Genomic DNA, 15,522 nt, shown 5'->3' on the forward strand with positions numbered 1-15,522 from the left:
AACATTTACTGAAATGGAATTCAAATGTTTTGCTCATTTTGTGTCTGTGCCTTGTAAGTGTTAAACATAAGAGTTAAGTAACTGCCTGAATACAATGTACTTTGTATGTTGGCCTTTGTAACAATACATCTAAGCATGTGTTGAAAAGGGCTCCTTGTTCTCTATTCCCTATATAGTGAGCCATGATGCTCTGGTCCTATAGTGGTACAGTATATAGGGAATATTATAACCTGGCTGGTTCCAGCACTGAATGCTGATTGGCTGACAGCCGTGGTATATCAGACTGTATACCACGGGTATGACAAAACATTTATTTTTACTGCTCTAATTACATTGGTAACCAGTTTATAATATCAATAAGGAACCTCGGGGGTTTGTGCCTAAGAACAGCCCTTAGCCGTGGTATATTGGCCACATACCACACCCCCTTGTGCCTTATTGATTAAGTATACCATTTGTAACTTTTCTAGGTGTTACTCTAACCCTACAACACCAACTGACTGTATCTCTCTCCGTCTGCTTCAGGCTGCCACTACCACTGACCCTGATGCTGAGCCTGCAGTGGGCCACAGGTCTACTGGTGCTATCCCCAACCCCCCCTCCACACTGGACAAGCAGACCAACTGGTCCAAGGCCCTGCCTCTGCCCACCCCTCAGGAGAGGATGAAGAGTGACCCAGCAGTCGTGTCCTCGTGCATCATCCCCATCAACGTCACTGGTAAACACGACATAGCTCCAATGTCTGTCTCTGGATGTGTTTGATATTATCTCAATCGCTCTCTCTCTCTCTCTCTCTCTCTCTCTCTCTCTCTCTCTCTCTCTCTCTCTCTCCCTTTCTCTCTCTCTCACTCTGTACATTATGTCACTCTCTCTCTCTCTCTCTCTCTCTCTCTCTCTCTCTCTCCCTCCCTCTCTCTCTCTCTCTCTCTCTCTCTCTCTCTCTCTCTCTCTCTCTCTCTCTCTCTCTATCTCTCCCTCTCTCTCTCTCTCTCTCTCTCTCTAGTCTCTAGTCTCTCTGTTGTTTGAATCAATTCATCTATTAATGAACTGTTGTTTGTGTATTAGTGAGTGTGTGTAACTTGTAAACTGTGTGGAATGTCATTTGTGAGATGTGGAAAGACATTACTCTTGACGGACAATAAATGGCATCAATGTTGTACATTGCGTGTGTTCCTCTCCACAGGGGTGGGGTTCGACAGGGAAGCTAGTGTGCGCTGCTCCCTGGTACACTCCCAGTCTGTGCTGCAGAGGAGGAGGAAGCTGAGGAGGAGGAAGACCATCACCGGGATCCCCAGACGAGTTCAACAGGACATGGGTACAGCTGTCTGTTATACTGTCTGTCTGTCTGTGCCTGACCTCCAAGTACTGTCATTAACCACTCAGTCAACTGACTGTAATGTTGTTGTCCTCGTCTGTTTCTTCACTTTAAAGGTTTAATCCTATTTTCTGGAGACAAACAAACATGCATATTTGTCCTGCCATGTTGATTGATGACTTACTGCCTCCCCTGTTTCCCTTCAGACTCTGATGAGTCTCCAGTGACGAGGGAAAGGACAGTGGTGGTCCACACCAACCCTCACCTGTCCCTCTGTCAGGAGGAGCTGTCCCTCCGAGGCGGACACACCAAGGACTCTGGCTGCCAGACGGACGACTGCCTGACCGGTGGCGGTGGCGCCCCGTCCAGGAGACGTATACGTGCCCAGCGTGGCGGCCAAGGGGGTATCCCCGCCTCCCTCTCCCACTCCACCGGGAACATCTCCTCGCTCCCCGACCACCCTGACACCGCCATGTACACCGCCTCCGGCTCCCGCCTTCGCTCCCGCAGCCTCCCCCGCGAGGGCGGCCGCATACGCGACGAGGACCAGGACGACAGTGATGAAGATGAGGATGATGATGACGACGATGATGACGAAGATGAGGAGCTCTCTCCATACGAGACGGAGGACTTCCTCCCGGGAACGGGGCCAAGGATGTTAAAGGACGAGGAGGAGAGTACGGATGACCAGGCCATGCCAGAGCTGCAGCTGGGGAGTCTGAAGAGGATACAGCAAGGAGACGGGGGGAGTCCAGAACACATGTGGATGGAGAGGGGTCGCTCCCGCCTCCCCCGTCAGGTCGACATGGGGAACTGTGAGATCTCCTCCAGTTCAGACACCTTCAGCAGCCCCATCCACTCTGTCTCTACTACGGGGGTGCTGAGAGGACAGATAGACCACAAGGTACGTCTTCCTTGCCATCTTCACTTATCTGTGTATCTTCTCTTCTGTCTTCTTTTGCCCTGTCCAGGGGGTGTACTGTACATCAAACTGTCTCACTACAGAAACAGGAGATAGACTAGTGTCCTGTCCAGGGGGTGTACTGTACATCAAACTGTCTCACTACAGAAACAGGAGATAGACTAGTGTCCTGTCCAGGGGGTGTACTGTACATCAAACTGTCTCACTACAGAAACAGGAGATAGACTAGTGTCCTGTCCAGGGGGTGTACTGTACATCAAACTGTCTCACTACAGAAACCGGAGATAGACTCCTGCCCAATGGGCCATTCTGGCTTGGACAAGGCTGACTTACTTATATGATGTGCAGAGCTTTCTGCTTTCTGCATGTGATGAAAAGTGCTCTACAAATAACATGTATTATTCTTATAAGGAGGACCACCAGTCGTCCAGTGGTAACTGGAGTGGCAGCAGTTCCACATGCCCCTCCCAGACCTCTGAGACACTCCCCCCCGCCGCATCCCCCCCTCTGACCGGCTCCTCCCACTGTGACTCGGAGCTGTCGCTCAACGCCGCGCAGCACGCCATCGATGACCTCACCGGCTTTATCATCGACCCCTACCATTCGGATCAGCCGCAGGTGAGTTTCCCTCCTGACGATCCTACTTACCTTTCACTTCCTGTCTTCAATACTTTATTTATTGACTTGGACACGGTATTGTTTGTTGGGACTTTTGTACAGGAAGTTCATATTTTAGCTGTAAATAAAAATTAAGCTACATTTTCTTAACTAAACTAGGTAAAGCACTTTGAGCTACTGGAAAATAGCTATATAAATCGGATTTATTATTATTATGAATTATTATCATTATTATTATAGGGCCAGGGTCATAGGTCCAGCTCCTTCACCTTCTCAGCCACTGACCAGCTGGATGATGCAGGGGTCAGTACTGCCAGCGAGGGAGAGTGGACCTACCCTCAAGACCAGGTACCACTGCTATTTAGCAATATAGATTATTCTCTCTCCTCTCCTCTCCTCTCCTCTCCTCTCCTCTCCTCTCCTCTCCTCTCCTCTCCTCTCCTCTCCTCTCCTCTCCTCTCCTCTCCTCTCCTCTCCTCTCCTCTCCTCTCCTCTCCTCTCCTCTCCTCTCCTCTCCTCTCCTCTCCTCTCCTCTCCTCTCCTCTAACCCTCTCCTCTCCTCTAACCCTCTCCTCTCCTCTAACCCTCTCCTCTCCTCTTTTCTCTTATCTTGTCTCCTCTTATCTTATATAATGTTATGTTATCCTGTTCTAGGCTGATCAGGACCAGCTGTGTAGTCAGGACTTCAGCCCCAGGCGTTCATCCAGGGGGGACCAGACCAGGATAGACTTCACCAGCATCAGCAGCTACGACGGCTTCTCAGACCGAGCTCCCCCTACTGCTGCAGCAGACTCCCAGGGCTTCTACTCATCCTCCATGCAGGGCCAGAGTTACAGGAGCTACATGTACAACTATGCAGCAGTGGGCTCTGGCGCTGACTGCGGCCAGGGTAATACTGTGGGCGCTCCGCCTGGTGAGGGAGAGGGCATGGCTGGGTATCCTCCTCAGTCCTCTGACTACAGGGGAGCCACCCTGACGCTAGGGAGGCCGTGTCGTCCGCTGAAGAAACCAAAGGTCAAGCCACCCCCACCAAAACGGAGCTCATCGCTGAAGGAGACGTGTAGCGCTGGTGCTCCAGAGAACGTCCCCCCTGAGCAGGGCGATGAGCAGGGCGATGAGCAAGGTGATGAGCAGGGCGATGAGCAGGGCGACCAGGACCAACCAAAGATTCATAGTAGTGGGCAGACCCAGACCCTGAACCTGCCCATGTCTTCCAGAGACAGAGAGATGAGGCTGCAGCTGGACATGGCCAGCCCGGGGGAGGTGGAGAATCCTGGGTTGGAGGCTGAGGCGGTGGGTGGTGGTGGTGCCTGGGGGATGGGGAGCCCCAGGAGCCCCAGGACTGTGGAGATGACGGAGCCCACCTCGTTCGGGTCCACTGACACTCACTCCTTCAAGGACGAGGGCGCCGTTCAGTCTGACTATGCAGACCTCTGGTTCCTCAACGACTTGAAATCCCAAAATAACCTGGACCCCAACGGCTCCTTGTCCAACTCCAGCACTGCTACGGGTACTACTGTTATTGAATGCATCAAGTCGCCAGTGGGCAGCTCCTCCTCTCCCGGGGGAGAGACCCAGGCGTTGATGCATTCCTCCGGCTCTGGTTCCAGCTCCTCCAGGCCCACCTCCCCTCCTCTTCCCCCTGGGGATGGAGACTTCAAGCTGGGCTCTCCTGAGAAGCTGGCCGGCCTCGCCTCGCCCTCCAGCGGATACTCCAGCCAATCCGAGACGCCCACGTCTTCCTTCCCATTAGCGTTCTTCCCCGGCCCGCTCTCTCCGACCAGCGGGAAACGGAAACCCAAAGTCCCCGAGAGGAAGTCTTCTCTATCCTCGCTGCAGCACCAGGCCCAGACCCAGTTCTCTAGCTCGGCCTCTGGGTCCTCCTCTTCCTGTTCCTCTTCCTCTTCCTCGTCATCCAGGAAGGACTATGACTTCCCGGCTCCACCCACCCAGCTGGACTTAAGTTCTCTTCACAGCGCCCATGGCAGCCGGCCGTTACCCACTCTGGCCCACCGGACCCACATGCACACGCTGCACCAGAACAAGCAGAGGGCAGCAGCAGCAGCAGAGGCCCGGGCCGCCGCGTGTAACACTGCAGCCGCTAACACTAATGCTAAAGCTAGTGCTAACGCTAAAGCTAGTGCTAACGCTAGTTATAATGCTAACGCTAGTGCTAGTGCTAACGCTAGTGCAGCCCCCTCTGGGTTTATCAATGGATCCACTCTGACTCCAGAGGCCCCACTTGCTGCCAACCCCATGGCCCTGGCCATCACCCCCACTGTGCTGCGCTCCGTCCAGCTACGTTCCATCGGCCACAGGGCCACCAATGGTTCTCAGCCCCAGGCCCGGGGCCAGGCTCAGGGTGCTCAGGGCCAGGAGCCTCCACCACCACCACCACAAGCATGGGCCCACGAGGCTTCAGGGGCCCCTGCCACCAGACCCAAGATGCCCAGTGTAACCATCGTGACCCCCCACTCTGACACCAACACCAGGCCCCTGCCACCCAGGAGACCCATCGCCCAGAAACCCCCACCACCACCGACCCAGGACCCCCACCACCCTTCTCAGGAGTACCACCACCACTCTGTACCCCAGCCCCAGCACCACCCCACCCCCATGCAGCACCCAGATGGCCCCCCGACCTATGAGAGCCTGGCCAGGCACCGGCAGGACCGCTACAGCCCCGGAACCTTCTGGGCAATGACGGCGTTCCGGACGCGCCCTACGGAACCTTTGGAACCTTTGGAACTTGAGGAACCCACGCACCGAGCGCCACCGCCAACTCCGGAACCCGTGATTCCTACTACACACCCGGAGTGCCACGTGCTAGGGGAACGGATAGAGGATGAAGAAGACGAGGATGAGGAAGAGCACGATAGAGAGATATCAAGGGTTATGAGTCACAGTCAAGGCCTCATTAGAGAATATCGAGAATATCATCAAAGAGATCATCCAAGGGAACCACCGACGTACGAGACGCTAGAGGAGTCCCACTCATATCAGTCCCAGTCACATTATCACAGCCAGTCACAGACACACTCCTGTCACAGTCAAATGGTCCAGAGGTGGGACTTGGGCCCAAGCAGCGGTCCTGACAAAGTGCCCGGTGTAACGGTGGAAGCATCACACCCTTACTCAATCAGCCATGTGATAGATCTAAGAGGTCGGAGTGGAGAGGACCGCTATGAGATGACATCATCAGGGGTTCCTACCAGAAGTGCCTCTCAGGATAACAGCAGAGATGACTCCACCACACCGGACACAGAGGACTACTTCAGCAAAGGTCAGTCTGGATTGGTAGATTTTACTTGTACTTTACTTAAATATTATGCGTTATGCAGAAATCCCTCCGCCATTTCCTGGTTGCAAAAATTCGAACAGTTCGCCTAATTTCAGTTAATGTGTCACAACAAGCAAGTATAGTTTAGTGAATCATTGTACCGTCTAAAGCGCTGTGAAATATCTTTTCCATAACTAAAAATATTGTATTCTCAGCTGTTTGAAGCGGGTGTACAAAACCAAGTAAAAGTAAAAGACGCAAAAATGGGAAGCGTAGAAATAGAGCACATAGAACAGATATATACGACTTCTTAGACTTTGCTTTCAATGAGAATGACAGATCTATATAAACACATTTCTATGTTAATTTTGTCGGGTCACCCAAAAAGTGACATATTGCAGCTTTAGTACTTTACTTAAAACTTTATTTTACTTTGAGACTTTTTAACAATTAATTGTTTTTGAATTGATGTATTAATTTAAGAGACTTCAAGTAAAAGTATAATCCCCTGATCAGATCACAACTGTTCTGGTCTTCTCATCTCTAGAGGGTTTAATGACCTATAAGGAATGTGATCAGATCACTTCTGTTGTGGTCCTCTCATCTCTAGAGTCTTTAATGACCTATAAGGAATGTGATCAGATCACTTCTGTTCTGGTCCTCTCATCTCTAGAGTCTTTAATGACCTATAAGGAATGTGATCAGATCACTTCTGTTGTGGTCCTCTCATCTCTAGAGGGTTTAATGACCTATAAGGAATGTGATCAGATCACTTCTGTTGTGGTCCTCTCATCTCTAGAGTCTTTAATGACCTATAAGGAATGTGATCAGATCACTTCTGTTGTGGTCCTCTCATCTCTAGAGTCTTTAATGACCTATAAGGAATGTGATCAGATCACTTCTGTTCTGGTCCTCTCATCTCTAGAGTCTTTAATGACCTATAAGGAATGTGATCAGATCACTTCTGTTGTGGTCCTCTCATCTCTAGAGTCTTTAATGACCTATAAGGAATGTGATCAGATCACTTCTGTTGTGGTCCTCTCATCTCTAGTGTCTAATGACCTATAAGGAATGTGATCAGATCACTTCTGTTGTGGTCCTCTCATCTCTAGAGGGTTTAATGACCTATAAGGAATGTGATCAGATCACTTCTGTTCTGGTCCTCTCATCTCTTTTTTTTACCTTTATTTAACTAGGCAAGTCAGTTAAGAACAAATTCTTATTTTCAATGACGGCCTAGTGGGTTAACTGCCTGTTCAGGGGCAGAACGACAGATTTGTACCTTGTCAGCTCAGGGATTTGAACTTGCAACCTTTCGGTTACTAGTCCAACGCTCTAACCTCTAGGCTACCCTGCCGGGTTTAATGACCTATAAGGAATGTGATCAGATCACTGGCATGGTATTCCCTATAACCTCCTGTTCCTTTTCCCCCAGAGTCTACTAGTCCCAGTGATAACTCCCTCTCTCCTCTGACTGACGAAACAACCAAACCTGATGATGATGTTGTCTTCATGTCGCCCAGCAAATCACGTACTACTGAAGATCTGTTCGCCATGATCCACAGGTCACTTTCAATTCACTTCAAATAACTCTATTCTTTTTGACTCGCTGGGTTATAGCTGTACTTGTCATAACCGATATTATCATTACATTTATCTGTCACTATCTTCATTTCAGTTCAAAAGAAAAGTTAATTGTTTCCAAGGTTGCAGCAAATTACAAACAGAGAACACACATTGAATGCATCAGACATCAGAACCACAGCAGAAACCCATCATACATCAGAACCACAGCAGAAACCCATCAGACATCAGAACCACAGCAGAAACCCATCAGACATCAGAACCACAGCAGAAACCCATCAGACATCAGAACCACAGCAGAAACCCATCAGACCTTAGAACCACAGCAGAAACCCATCAGACATTAGAACCACAGCAGAAACCCATCAGACATCAGAACCACATCAGAAACCCATCAGACATTAGAACCACAGCAGAAACCCAGACATTAGAACCACAGCAGAAACCCATCAGACATTAGAACCACAGCAGAAACCCATCAGACATCAGAACCACAGCAGAAACCCATCAGACATTAGAACCACAGCAGAAACCCATCAGACATTAGAACCACAGCAGAAACCCATCAGACATTAGAACCACAGCAGAAACCCATCAGACATTAGAACCACAGCAGAAACCCATCAGACATTAGAACCACAGCAGAAACCCATCAGACATTAGAACCACAGCAGAAACCCATCAGACATTAGAACCACAGCAGAAACCCATCAGACATTAGAACCACAGCAGAAACCCATCAGACATTAGAACCACAGCAGAAACCCATCAGACATAAGAACCACAGCAGAAACCCATCAGACATCAGAACCACAGCAGAATGGTCTATAAAATGTCCTGTTTACCTGAACCGTGTAACACTCTACTATTCTAGGTCCAAGAGAAAAGTCCTGGGCCGTAAAGACTCTGGAGAGCTGACTGGGAAGAGCCGTCTGTGTCCTCCTCCAGCTGCCGTAGTTCCACCTGCAGCTATCCTCCCAGCCATCCCCCCTCCGCCCCCTCTCATCATCCCCCCCGCCCCAGCCCTCTCCACCCTGACCGCGGCCGGGACCCAGCGCACCCCAGGACCCATCTACCGCAGCGCCAAGAAGTCCAGCACCTCCAACGAGGAGTTCAAGCTGCTTCTCCTGAAGAAGGGCAGTCGGACTGATTCCAGCTACCGCATGTCTGCTACAGAGATCCTCAAGAGCCCCATCGCCCCTAAGTCCCCTGGGCACCCATTGGCTGCTGAGGGCCAGGTCAGGTACTCCACCGAGGAGCCCCCCTCTCCCCTGCAGGAGCCATCATTGCAGGCGGCCGGGGAGCAACTCTTCCCCCCCAGCCTCTTCCCCAGGCCCAGTTCAGACAGCTTCAGCCCTAAAACACCCCCCACGTCGGCTTCGTCCAGACAGGGGCGCTCCCGGATTCCCCCTGCAGCCAATAGTAGTCGCTACAGCACCCGTAGCCGACTCTATACGGCACCCATGCAGGTCATATCAGAGGGGGAGACTGAGAACTCAGATGGGAGTCCCCATGATGATCGCTCCGCGTAATGATCGCTCTGCTCAGTGCAGAAACATGTACCCTAATCCTTATTTGGTGTGCTACTTTTGACCAGGGCCCATATAAGGAATAGGGTGCCACTTGGGACGTAGACATATTTATATGGATCTGGTTCAGTGCTGTTACTGTTCTTATCTACTGAGTACTGACGGATACACAACTCAACAAAGAGGGTATAACCAGAGAGAAGACTACTCTGGACTACCTGCCTGGGGATTTGATATCTTGGTGCAGAACTGAAGAACACGACTTTGTGTTTTGTTCAGAGTGTAAAAGAAAGAAAAAAAAATGTTCTTGTTTTGAACTTTGAACTCCCTTTTTAAATAACCCAAGATCCTGTATTGAGTGAAATGTGGACAAGAGGAGAAAAATGGAGCGGTAAGACAACCTGTGTGTGTGTTGGAGCAAATGGAACATCCATCGTCCTTTTTTTATCTTCTTGGATGTTGGATGACTTGTATGTCGTGTCCTAACGTGACCCTAAAATAACTGCTTTCCGAAAGAATTGCATTTCTCTCTACACTTTACCCAGAGGACAGGTCATTATTTCAACCATAAACAAAATATTCCCAGTCGACAAAATGAATAAGCTATATGTTTTGTATTGCTACCGCCCCAACACAAAACAATGGACTGTGATCACTATTGACAACCATGTGTCAAAGTATTGTTTTGCCAAGAGTGAGTTAACAACACACATAGGTCAACATGCCATCCTCACATAGATCAACTACATGTAAAGAAATAGGAATGACCTATGACCCTAGAAGAGCTCTCAGTGCAGGGATTCCTGGCAGGGACACATAAGGGAAATATTTGGTCTTGTTGAAGTGATGTGGTGCAGATGTCAAGGTGTCAGAAGAGATGATGGGACAATCGTGCTGTGGCCTTTCTGCGCTGGAGGGCCAAGCATGCCGGGGGTTCACTGACTACTCTAGAGGAGATATTTAGGACTATAAAAACAAACAAAGAGAGAAAAGCTATCGAGGGTCTTTACCACTAATGTTTGGCTAGCTAGCTGGGAGGTTGAAATGGATCGGGGTTTCAAAGCCTAACTTCTCCTTTGCACTTCGTCATTATGAATTCTTCAAGAATATTCCTTGAGAAAAATAAAACGAATCTTATAATGGAAAATTCCTATTGTGTATATTTGTATTGAATATAAAAGAACATAGCTATATGAAGAGACATACAAAACCTTTTTTAACGACACAAATCCATTATTTGTAGCAGAGTGGATTGGTGATGTAGAAATAGAATAACTACATTCTAGAATGACTAGATTCTGTTTCTATGGGGATAGGTGGGGGGGGGGGATGCAATCTTTCCGTAGTTCCGTAACATCAGTAGCCAGGGGCACGTCACAAAGCCCAACACGTTAATCATACAACCTTATTAAGAGAAACAACAAATCATCTGTGTCCTTGTGAAAATATCGGTTGAATCTTTAAGATTTCACTCAAATATTACGCTTCTCTCTAGTGTTTTTTTTCAGGTATCTAACTAATTTAACATAACAAATGGGGTTTATACATTTTAAGTAATGACATTCTGGTGAACAGACCAATCTTGAAGAGTTGTGTTTCTACATTGAAAAACAAAGTGTAGATCAATGAAGTCACTCAATGTGTTCTATGAATACCTCTGCAACCATATGACTGTTCGTTTGTACAGATCTATAACATAGAGATACACAGACTAAAGAACAACTGTTACTCAGCGAACATTTGAATTGCAGAACTAACTGACACTGTGTACGAGGTTACAGGAGGAAACAAGCTGTGAACTAATTCGAATTTGACATGAATTAATATCTGTTGCTGCAGAGCACTGTGGTGTTCATTGTTTTATCAGTGTTTTCATCTATCGCATGCAATAAACAAAAAAAAACACCATATCATTTTCAAGAGGGGAAATATCTGTTAGAGATACTACCACGAGAAAAGATATCCAATTTTCAGTTTCATTTTTGAATATGTAAAGTTGGGTGTAATTCAATATATGTACAAAATGTTTGACAATTCTGTTTTGTATAGTTGTGTTCATGGACAGGGGGGTATCTTGTACTGTAAAATGAACAAAAATGACTGGACAATCAAACAGAGAATTTGGAAAAACGTAAGAAAGTTATAAGAGTACGTAGGTTCCAGGTAAGGGATGAGTACGTTCTGGAGTTAGTTATTACGTAGGTTCCAGGTAAGGGATGAGTACGTTCTGGAGTTAGTTATTACGTAGGTTCCAGGTAAGGGATGAGTACGTTCTGGAGTTAGTTATTACGTAGGTTCCAGGTAAGGGATGAGTACGTTCTGGAGTTAGTTATTACGTAGGTTCCAGGTAAGGGATGAGTACGTTCTGGAGTTAGTTATTACGTAGGTTCCAGGTAAGGGATGAGTACGTTCTGGAGTTAGTTATTACGTAGGTTCCAGGTAAGGGATGAGTACGTTCTGGAGTTAGTTATTATGTAGGTTCCAGGTAAGGGATGAGTACGTTCTGGAGTTAGTTATTACGTAGGTTCCAGGTAAGGGATGAGTACGTTCTGGAGTTAGTTATTACGTAGGTTCCAGGTAAGGGATGAGTACGTTCTGGAGTTAGTTATTACGTAGGTTCCAGGTAAGGGATGAGTACGTTCTGGAGTTAGTTATTATGTAGGTTCCAGGTAAGGGATGAGTACGTTCTGGAGTTAGTTATTACGTAGGTTCCAGGTAAGGGATGAGTACGTTCTGGAGTTAGTTATTAGTAAAAAGATCCAGGGTGAAATCCTTGTGAGAGTCAGATGAATTGAGCTTGAGATGGGACGGGAGGTAGGATGGGTATGTGCATGCGTGTGCACTTGTGTGTGTATGTGTGCGTGCGCATCTGTGTGTGTGTATGTGTTACGTGGACAGTGAGCAGAGCAGGTAGAGGTAGGGTCGTCGTTAGGTAGGGCAACGCACTACAATTCCTCCCTGTACTCTTAGAAAAAAAGGTGCTATCTAGAACCTGAAAGGGTTTTTCGGCTGTCCCAATAGGAGAACCCTTTGAAAAACCCTTTTTGGTTCCAAGTATAACCCTTTTAGTTCTAGGTAGAACCCTTTTGGGTTCCATGTAGAACCCTTTCTACAGAGGGTTCTACACGGAACTTAAAAGGGTTCTACCTGGAACTGAAAAGGGTTCTCCTATGGGGAGAGCCGAACAACCCTTTTGGAACCTGTTTTTCTAAGAGTGTGTGGTATAATTGTGTTAACATTCTATTTCATCTTATCGTTTTACAAACTGTTGGACTATAAAACTGCAGCCATTCATTTGCCTGGTGTTGAAATGCCATACTATATATATATCTAGGAGTTTGGTGAACCTTTCTGTGGTCAAAATGACACAAAATGGCTGGTTAGACACTGGGGAACATTGGGGAACATTGGGGAACCAAGAGACAGGTACCTCTCTATGCATTGTGTCTCTCTTTTAAATGTAGATTATGGTGCGACAACTTGCCAGGATCTACAAGATGACATTCATTAATGACAATAATTATACAACATTGTATAGAAACTATTTTTAATCACAGGATATTTTATCCAGAGAGTTCTTTTATTATCATATTGAATAACCTAGAAGAGGAATGAAGGTGAAACTGAAAGACATTTCATATCAGAGTAATATCACGATTGAACTGAACTGGCTGATGCTAAACGTGACGGTGCATTCTTAGAATGCATCCCAAATGGCACCCTATTCCCTACCTAGTGCACTACTCCATAGGGCTCTGGTCAAAAGTAGTGCACTACATAGGGAATAAAAGGGGGCCATTTCTGACTCAGTCTTAGAATATGAACGTTAAACTATATGGTGTCAAAATCCACCTTGAGTAGATATTTGGGATCCTCTGAAGTCATTTTTAATTGTTCATGTGGATTAGTAACAGTAGTTTGACATAATCTGTATGCAGCCCAAAAAATATATAGATTATATTTTGATGATTTGTGTTCCCATTGCAAGTGTCTTTCAACTTTCGGTAAAGTAGCAATGTAGCCATTTCTCCCCAGGCCAGGCCCCACAGACTAAAGACATTGGTTCGTCTGAGTCCAGGCCCCACAGACTAAAGACATTGGTTCGTCTGAGTCCAGGCCCCACAGACTAAAGACATTGGTTCATCTGAGTCCAGGCCCCACAGACTAAAGACATTGGTTCATCTGAGTCCAGGCCCCACAGACTAAAGACATTGGTTCATCTGAGTCCAGGCCCCACAGACTAAAGACATTGGTTCATCTGAGTCCAGGCCCCACAGACTAAAGACATTGGTTCATCTGAGTCCAGGCCCCACAGACTAAAGACATTGGTTCATCTGAGTCCAGGCCCCACAGACAAACGTTTTCAAATAAGAAACTATTGCCTGCCTTTCCCTGAGACATATCCAATGTGTGTAACAGGGCGATTCCATTTCAATACCAGTCAATTCAGAAAGTAAACCAAATTCTCAATTCCAATTCCAAATTTCTCCTCTTTGAAAATCATTGAAGACAATCGGAATTGGAATTTCAGTTTACTTCCTGAATTGACTGGAATTGAAATGGATTCGAGCCCAACACAGAAGTGTAATAGCCCAACACAGAAGTGTAATAGCCCAACACAGAAGTGTAATACCCCAACACAGAAGTGTAATAGCCCAACACAGGAGTGTAATACCCCAACCCTGAAGTGTAATACCCCAACACAGGAGTGTAATAGCCCAACACAGAAGTGTAATACCCCAACCCTGAAGTGTAATAGCCCAACACAGAAGTGTAATAGCCCAACACAGAAGTGTAATACCCCAACACAGAAGTGTAATAGCCCAACACAGAAGTGTAATAGCCCAACACAGAAGTGTAATAGCCCAACACAGAAGTGTAATAGCCCAACACAGAAGTGTAATAGCCCAACACAGAAGTGTAATACCCCAACACAGAAGTGTAATAGCCCAACACAGAAGTGTAATAGCCCAACACAGAAGTGAGAGCCAGAGGTAATAATCTTCTCTTGTTTGCATTGACCTAGACACCTTTTAACCTCGGATTAAAAAAATATACTGTTTTCCTCTGAGACATGATTCCCTGAAGTCTAAAAACAAACCAGAAGAGATTCTCCTATTGCACTGGTATAGTGGAGCTTGTGAAGTGTTTCCCTTTTTGGCTGTAACCTGACGTTATATTGATGATGATATGTGATGATTTGTGTAAAAGACTGTATTTCCCCTATCGATTAAAATATATTATACATGGTTCATTAATTTAGGATGCATGATCAGGATAGCACAGGCCATGCTTCTGCCAAAGGGTTTCAGAGAGTCACAAGTGTACTGGAAAGAACCAACACACAAAAATAATGATTTTGAAACTTTAAATATTAACATTAATACATGAAAAACCTACTTTAAAAAGATGAAAACCAAAACCCAACTATTTAAAAGGATGAGTGGTACAGTGTAACTGGCTCGGGCGGTACAAGATGCTCCTGGCTCAAAGCTGGAACATGACACATTACATCACCTTTTTCTATTTTTGTACAAAAACGAAATGTAAATAGTAAACCTTTTTAAAAATGTTGCAAAGATCTTTTTCTTTTTTGTAAAATATTTTCAAAGTTTACATGATTAATTAATGAATTAATTCCAAGCCTTTGTATATTTTGGAGCTGTGCAACACTATTTCAGTCTTGTATTTATTTTTGGGTAAACGTGAGACCTCCATTGACTGCATTATATCGTATTGATTTGACAGCTCATCAGACTGCTCAGTGACTGGGCATAGAAAAGGACAATAAATGTGACTGCGTTTGAAAAGAAACATGTGGTGTCCTTGTACGTCCTTCACGTCACACAGGTCGTGTGTGTGTGTGTGTGTGTGTGTGTGTGTGTGTGTGTGTGTGTGTGTGTGTGTGTGTGTGTGTGTGTGTGTGTGTGTGTGTGTGTGTGTGTGTGTGTGTGTGTGTGTGTGTGTGCGTGTGTGCGCGCGTGCGTGCGGGTGCGTGTGTGTGCGTGTGTGTGTGCGCGCGTGCGCGTGCGTGTGTGTGCGTGCGTGCGCGTGTGTGTGTAAGTCACTCTGGATAAAAGTATCCGCAGAGGCACTTTCTTTCATTGCTTCTCAGGTTCAGTGGAGAGAATGTCTAGAGGCCCCACCACCAGTAGATGGCGATGTGTCGTTGCTGTGGAGTTTAGCCAACAGACAGGATGGCCTGCACTGTATTGCTAGGTCCCATCCACTGTGAGGCGATCTGCTTTGAGGCCCTGTACCTTGCCTCTCTGCT

The 15,522-nt window shown here is 46.9% G+C and overlaps 1 protein-coding gene across 3 annotated transcripts in view; it reads left to right on the plus strand.

The window, feature by feature from the left end:
• LOC116353025 (Nance-Horan syndrome protein) overlaps nucleotides 1-15,062 on the plus strand; it is a 29,615-nt gene extending 14,553 nt beyond the window's left edge. For 2 of the 3 annotated variants that reach the window (XM_031821883.1, XM_031821884.1), the window contains 8 exons: nucleotides 526-718; nucleotides 1,184-1,315; nucleotides 1,522-2,219; nucleotides 2,649-2,855; nucleotides 3,096-3,203; nucleotides 3,510-6,138; nucleotides 7,571-7,700; nucleotides 8,594-15,062. In XM_031821883.1, coding sequence (XP_031677743.1) covers nucleotides 526-718; nucleotides 1,184-1,315; nucleotides 1,522-2,219; nucleotides 2,649-2,855; nucleotides 3,096-3,203; nucleotides 3,510-6,138; nucleotides 7,571-7,700; nucleotides 8,594-9,251 — 4,755 coding nt within the window. In that variant the 3' untranslated portion in view covers nucleotides 9,252-15,062. The remainder of the gene's footprint in view (nucleotides 1-525; nucleotides 719-1,183; nucleotides 1,316-1,521; nucleotides 2,220-2,648; nucleotides 2,856-3,095; nucleotides 3,204-3,509; nucleotides 6,139-7,570; nucleotides 7,701-8,593) is intronic. The other variant, XR_004209531.1, reaches the window with a different exon arrangement.
• The last annotated feature ends 460 nt before the right edge of the window (nucleotides 15,063-15,522 follow it).

Source organism: Oncorhynchus kisutch, unplaced genomic scaffold (genome assembly GCF_002021735.2).
Source record: "Oncorhynchus kisutch isolate 150728-3 unplaced genomic scaffold, Okis_V2 scaffold4027, whole genome shotgun sequence".
NCBI classification, from domain to species: domain Eukaryota; kingdom Metazoa; phylum Chordata; class Actinopteri; order Salmoniformes; family Salmonidae; genus Oncorhynchus; species Oncorhynchus kisutch.